At 33.3% G+C, this 7,732-nt stretch overlaps 1 protein-coding gene across 1 annotated transcript in view; it reads left to right on the top strand.

The window, feature by feature from the left end:
• Window positions 1-3,741: 3,741 nt before the first annotated feature.
• Window positions 3,742-7,732, top strand: part of LOC124357469 (dynein axonemal heavy chain 3) — a 132,951-nt gene continuing 128,960 nt past the window's right edge. Inside the window, exons 1-2 of the mRNA XM_046809297.1 lie at window positions 3,742-4,307; window positions 4,936-5,132. Coding sequence (XP_046665253.1) covers window positions 4,956-5,132 — 177 coding nt within the window. The 5' untranslated portion in view covers window positions 3,742-4,307; window positions 4,936-4,955. The remainder of the gene's footprint in view (window positions 4,308-4,935; window positions 5,133-7,732) is intronic.

The following is a 7,732-nucleotide window of genomic DNA, read 5'->3' as shown; positions in this document are numbered from 1 at the left end:
AAGCAAAATGTTATTTACAAACCCACAATAATGTGTTACTTTAGTTTTACATACTTTCGTCTGCGATAGAGCAAACTGAAGGCGATGCATGTTTATAAATATAGAAAATATGAAATACAAACAATCATTATTTAGATAATTACGATAATTTGAAGTCACATGATCGCTCTAAAGCAAAAACACAGAAGTAATTTACTGTCTGAGAATGCGATTGAATATTGGAGTCTATTGTTGATCGTCCCTTATCTTGATTCCCTGACTTTATTTTTGTATGAATGTTAAATTCTCACACGAAAATGTACAAATAATATAGTATGGGGTTAACTTAGCTTATAACATTCCATGATAGACTATGGATTTTTCCAAATTTTTTAAAGCCATTTTTGGGTGTATGGAGGATGAAGATATGATAAGACAAAAGTGAGTATGTGGAATCATATGGACTGTGATGTAGGCCCTAAAATCAAACAATATACAGTAGACTTAAATTAATGGGAATGTGTTTTAGACACTGTCCTCCACGCTATACGATCTCTTCTCTGTACTGTGACAGATGCTATTTTTTATACACGTCGTGAACGCATACGCGTATATCCTTCTATGGAATGTAATTAATTTTATTTTAATAATGTTTTAATAATGGTATGTTTTATGTTTATGAAGCTTTACACAGTTTAAATAAACTATCAGCGACTAAATTTTCCACCCATTTAACATTATCACAATGTTATCATACAGTGGTTTTAAATTGAACGTAATGTCAAAAAAATTTAGTAGGCTATTACTGAAAGTTTACAGTTTTTCGCTTATTTATAGAAAATAGCGATTTTTTACATCGTGAAATTCAAAACAATACATATTGATGATCACTTTGTGTTCCAATGCGCAAAATGCGATTGCAGTTTTAAGGTCAGCTCCCAATAGTGGCGAAGATTTTGTGATATAAGTGGGCATTGCGGTGTTTCGCGTGTTTTCGCGACGGATAATGTAGGCATGACAAAAATCCTTGCAAACGTAAATTTTGAATTCTATTGGAATTCTTAGTCAATTGAATATCTTGACACTTTTCAACGTGATAAAAATTGACACTACGAGTACCGTGGTTTTTCGTAAATTTGCACCATCAGTTTGCAAAATGTATGCAATATTTACTTACCGAGGAAGTATTGCCCAATGTCGTAGGCGTATCTATAATGACGAAATGGGGGATTTCCACTACAAGTTTTCCGCACAAAAAACCACAGCAAGTTTTTCTTGTCAAGCTCGGGTACGGAAGCCCTCACCCGTAATACGTTACGTGTTAAAATATTTTTTTTTAAGTTTGACAGTCGTCTGAGAGGATATTATTCTGGTTTTACGCTAGATAATTGCTACTACCATAACAGGCATTATCAAAAGTTATTAATACACGTGATGAGAACTATCTTAGACTATTTCAAATTAACAGTTCAAAGAGATGACTTGTAGGCGTTGATGGTCGTAACTCGTACATTTCGCTCGAAACGCAGGAAGTGTGGAAGCGACAGTGTTTTTAATTATATTTGTCACATTCTACGGGTTGCAGACAAAATCGTCATTAACTATTATAGTTAAAATATTAAAACAAATAAAAACAAAACTTAATTTTGATACATGGCTCGACTCTACGCGTATCCTTTTAGTTTAACGCGAGTTGCAATATACCTTGAGTATTTGCATCAATCGAGGGGGTTTACAACCCCCAAACCCTCTGCCTGGATACGCAGTTGCCCAACATTAAACCACCTTTCAAATGTCAAGCCTCAGCACTCAATACTTACGAAGATTTCGTGATAAGTTGATACATGGGTGTTATTAAGTTTCACACGAGTGTTCAGGGTGGGTTATGAAAACATGCAAAAAGACTCGTCTTGATCGTATCTGTACAGACCTCATGTGGGATCCAAATGGTAATTTTAATGTCATAACAACTCTGAATGTGGTAAACATTCTCATTAAAAATATCGTGGTTTTTCGCGGATTTCAATGATTGACTATACATTTTAAAACCCGTTTCTTGGCAGGCGCCTAAGAGGTACAAAGTTCCTCAGTTTTATGATTTTGGATATTTAGTGATAATAGTGTCGGTGGTAGTTGGATTTTATGTTAACTTGTAACATAAAACCAGACGAGGAAAACAATGACATTTTTGTATTTGGCAAAATCATTCAATATAGAATATTTATCATTTTTGTGCAATTTCAGACAACAATACAAATTAATAGTCTTGATTTTATCAGATTGAATCAGATACGCAGGTAAAATGGATGGTCGATGTGTGAAAAACATGCTAATTAGGTATATATTTTTATATAAATGATATTTAATTATAAAGAATAAATAAGTTGAATTACTGAATCACCAAACTTACCAAAGGGCACGATCGTTTTTTTTAAATCACGTACAAGTTGTAAAACCATTACACATTTAATTTGAATAATAGCTAATTATTTAGAACCTATTCCGTTTTTTAAATAGTTATAATTATGACACTCCCCCGGACCTACATTATGCTGAGGGAGGGGCATATTACATACCATCAAGTTCCCATGGACCACGCAAACATAATTTTTATCTACGCCACTACTGACGAACTCGCTACGGTTCATCATCAATTCAGTGATACTTTCACTTACTAAGACCACTTACTTTTACTTACTTATTAATCCACGATTTCGCCAAAACGACATCTCTATACATCAGCTGAACGAGTGAGACCATTTCAGAAAGTGAGTCACCCGGAAGTGTACCCCACTCCACAAATTGCGTAGGCCTAGGGTGCAGCTATACAACCACCCAAGGCAACCAACTACCCGGACTTTAATAGGCTAATCAACTGCACACCCCCTCTGACCATGAATCACCCCCTATTTACCTACACCCATGCACAGCGGTTTATCTACCAACACTACTGACCCATTTCTCAAAACTTCTACTCTGAGCTTGGAGAACACACTCTTACAACTATTGGGATTATCTCCCAGAAACTGTCTCAAAAGGAGACCAAAATCCCCGTTGACCTGACTAAAATTGCGTGACAGGCTTGGTTCACTTATATATGGTGACTGGTGAGTCTTAGGTTTTTGTTTTTCTTCGACTTTAGGGGTTACTTAGGTACTATATAGAGAGGAACACTAATCAAAGCTCATAGTTTTTTATTCGTATGTAGTCAGCTGTGATAAATGAATGTAATTAATTATTTACTTTCTGTAGATAATTAGATAAGGAATTATAGTCATTAGCCGTAATAAAATAAGACATGCAATATTGTATTGTGTAGTGATACCAGTACTGTTAACTTTAAATAGGTACCAGACGGCTGTAGTATTTGATTATTCAGATATTCTGAACATCACCTGCCGTGAAAAATTTCTTGATATATTTCTGTCAGGCGTTTCAGACGTTATACTTTTTCAGACACATAAAATATTATTAATTTCATATCATACAGACTTTATTTAAAATTTGAGAAGCCTTATCGGATCGTCGCAGTTTAATTAAAACAACTGAAGGAATTAATTGCTTAATGGCGTGCGAGGTTCACACTGTACAATTCTCTTAATAATTTATTAATAGTTATGTAATATTTAAAATCCAACAGGAAAATCAGTATTCATTATATCTTATCAATAAAAAAGTAATAATAATGAGGAATACATCCCTAAATACTACATAAGGAAATGCAGATACTACAATAATTAATTATAATTATGGCAACATTTTAGATAGTATAAAATTGATGAAAATGTATAATATATGCTCGTGTTGTCAACATTTTTTATCTGTACCAGAGACTTTTACGAATTTAGTTGACGAACTGCAATGTTATACCAACAGTTAGCACAGATATCGATCTAACGGATGTTTCATATAGGTACTCCCTATAACACATAGTTGGTAATGCTAATCCAGTCTCAGGTAGATATTGTATAATCGAATGCTGTAGTTACTGTGGAAACAGTGTTGTTTAAGTGGTGCATTATCTAACCAAGATCTAAAAGGCCTAGGCAACCGATAACACCAACCAATACGAATCGTCTATTTCATGTTACCCCTTCCCTTTTTTTTAAAGTTAAAGGTGAGAACAGACTGATTAGTGACAGCTGTTCTCGCCGCCTGTTTCACGTTTGTTGGTTTGGTTGTCAACTTGGTTTTGTTTACGCTGGTGAAGAACCCCGTATATAACAAACTTTAATATTAATTTTACAAAGAATAACTTTGTTATACACATGATATTATTAGAACTGTAATTGATATTATGATGCAATTCAAGTGTTAAGTTAAATAAAGTAAGTAACTGAATGTATATTTTTCTCATAGCAAGCAATAACGAGATGACATTGATTAGTTAAAATATGTAAAAATTATTGTAATTCCATTGGCAAACATTGTCTTTTAAAATCCATTGATATAAACTATTGTTAAGTTAACTGTTATAAGAAACTAAATTAGTACTAAATGTATGCTTTATTATAATTTTTTATCTGGTTAACTAGTTAATCAAATGTCTCATTCTTAGAACACTTTAATAATCCATTCCTTTCTGTTCTGATAGCATTGATAATAATCGAAGATTACAGGTACGGTAATTCTCTTGAGTCAGATAATTGGAAAAATTTGGCAAAAAACAATATGTTATTGGCATATTTATGTTATTTATCAATCATTGGCTCTATGATAATTGAGTGACTGTGCTATATACATTTTTGTTTGCTGCACACACGATTTTGGTGTTTCCAAGTACCAATACTTAATATTTTTAACCTATCAATTTCATTTTTAACTTAAGTGTAGTTAAGTTGGTTTTGCATGTAATGTGTGGCAAATTTGTGTCACAATATATTTATATGAGATTGAGACTGCGCTTGCTTTACAAATTTATTAAGTATTTTTTTTTAATCTGAGTTATTGTTCCAGACCAAAATAAGTTAGAAATAATGTCTTCTGGGGGTATATACGAGAAGAAGAGGTTGCCTCGTAAGCCTATACCAAAGTTGCCATGGTTACCACCAGCAGACGAGGTGCCAACACCTCTCTTAGCAGAGACATTACAACGAGGATTGTTTCCTCCACTTATAAAAGAAAAATCATGGACCAAATCAGTTCCTTTCAGGGTACTTATTTTAATTATATATATGTATGTATATATAAAGTAAATAAAAATCACACACACACACTTATTAGCCTACTCAATATGTTAATGACATTTTATAATCCTGTAATTTTTCCAGTGTGGTAGAAAGCTTTATTTTGAAAGTTAAAACCAATACTATTCACCCGATAATACTTATTTAATAATAATACCAAACAAACGAGGCTAATAGTGGTCAAAAATCAGTTGAATAAGCATATTTCATAGTCCAAATTCGAATAAAGAATTGTCAAAGAGAATTACAATTTTTTTAATCCATCACTTTTTATTGTATCTTTAATGGCTGAGCAACAAAATTTTCTGGAAGTCAAAAATTTTCTTTAATTGAGATGGCCTAACTAACATATACTTTGGTCAGCTTAACTCCCTGGAAAACCTAATTTCTAAATTCAAAAAATCACCTAATTCAGCTTATCCCTGACTGTGGCCAACACATAAATAGAGGCTTTGGTGACGTAGCCACCAGCGAGCTGAAAGGGAGTTTAGTGATTACAATAATTTACAAGTGATAACTTAGATTGACATTTTACCTCATGCTGAAAGTGTGCAAATATTGTAAAATGAGAATATACTACTGTAAATAGTGTTTGTTGTTAGATTTACAATGAAAATTACTAGCCTACTCAATAGTTTCTGGTAGTTCTAATGAAACAAAACCAAAGTATAGTTAGTTAGAGAAAACATTACTGTGAAAAAAAACAAATTAAACAAATCAGTCTAGATTTATACCAATAATGAAAATACAAGATTTAGTTCTATTGATTTATAGTGAATAGTTCTATCAAGCTTGCCCTTTTGCCATAAAAGGATCAGAAATAGTAATCAGTATTTTTTATCTGGTCACTACTAGGTAAATCTTCTGACGACCAGTTTATTTAAATTTTATTCTCTACTCTTCTTTCATATAATAGTAAGTGCTTTTTTGGTTGAAACAACTCATCTCATAATAATAATAACAAGGTTTTTTAGAACATAAAAACAGATTTGGTGAATAATAGCTGGATTACATATTTCGTTACGTTGTGTGATACGTGTATGAAATTTATGTGACAATGTTGCTTATAATATCAGTACCAAAATTATTGAATAATAAATAATATTCTATAATGCTAGAGATTATTATAACTCAAAAATTTTATCCTGGTTTAGAGGCTCTTTATATAGTTACGAGGGTGAAGGAGAAAAGGCTTGGGTTTGTGGCATCACTGCCATAATATTATTATCATTAGTTAAACATATGTTTTTATTGTTATGTTTATATTGTGAAAATACATTTGGTCCGAGCGGAGACTTCAAACTAGTTTATTATTTTTTATTTGTAATATAAAATATGGCGACAAGGAAAAAGCAAATAAACAGAAGACAGTTAGATGTGGTTGAGGAAAGAGACTCGGAGCAATACAATGATGATAATATACAAGTGGGTTTGAGATCCCCAACATTAAAGGATCTGCAATTCGACATCTCCAAACCTACAACTGAAGAATGGGAGTATTGGATCAAATAATTCAACCTGGCAATGGAGGCATGCAGAATAGAGGATGACCAGCTCAAATCTAATTACCTGTTGGCAATGGTTATTTCTGAGCCTTTTAAATTTTTAGTTTATTATTTTTACCCTTGTGAAGTTGAGGAGGCCAGAACTGATTTTAGTACTTTCAAAGCAGTATGGGAGACTTTGTTGTTGATTTTGTAATGCGCTTGAGGTCACAGGAACTAAATGTTCGTTCAGTAACACCTTGAAGGAACATAAGAGAGATCAACTGATTTTTGGGATAAACTCTGTTAGTTGGGTGCTGGAGATTTTGAGAAAATACTTATCAGCTTCTAACAGTTTTGACGACATTGAACAACTAGTATAAATTTTTGAAAACGCACAGTTACAATGGTGCAGTATGCAACAATTTGGAAAGCAAGTTTCTATCAATACGGTATTGTCTAACACAAAAAAGAGTACAATGGGGAACAAAATCTTAACCACGTATCTAGTGAAAAGGTGGAACGTATCTGTTTTAAGTGTGGAAGCGAAGTTTACAAGTATCAAGAAGAGTGCACTGCAGTAGATCAAAATGTAGTTTTTGCAAGTCTTTAAATCACTGGGCTCGGTGCTGTTTAAAATCTGGATCTGTGAAAATTGCAAAAGAGATGTGACGAGTGAACAGAGTCAATAAAGACAAGAACGACAGTGAATCGAGTAGTGAGTCATGACAGGAAATGACTAACTGCATTCAAAATGTAGGGATAGGCACCGAAGCCTATGTGAAGGTCACTATTCATAGAATGGAACTCTAAATGCTATATGATTCAGGCGTTTCAAAGTCTGTGATCAGTGAGAGAACATGGAAATGTACAGGGACACCACTATTGAAGAAATTACCAAGTTTGCTGGCTTACATGGGAGTAGCGGTTGAACTGCATGGCACTACCAAGTTAGAAGTGACAGCATTTGGAAAAACTATTAAACTTCCAATCAAAGTAGCCGAACAAGAGGATGTTTCACTTTTCGGTGTGAAATGGATTTTCGCATTTAACTTACTTTTACCACCTGAGACAACTATTCAA

Source organism: Homalodisca vitripennis, chromosome 3 (assembly GCF_021130785.1).
Source record: "Homalodisca vitripennis isolate AUS2020 chromosome 3, UT_GWSS_2.1, whole genome shotgun sequence".
NCBI classification, from domain to species: Eukaryota; Metazoa; Arthropoda; class Insecta; order Hemiptera; family Cicadellidae; genus Homalodisca; species Homalodisca vitripennis.
This window is presented reverse-complemented; position numbering and strand designations above follow the sequence as displayed.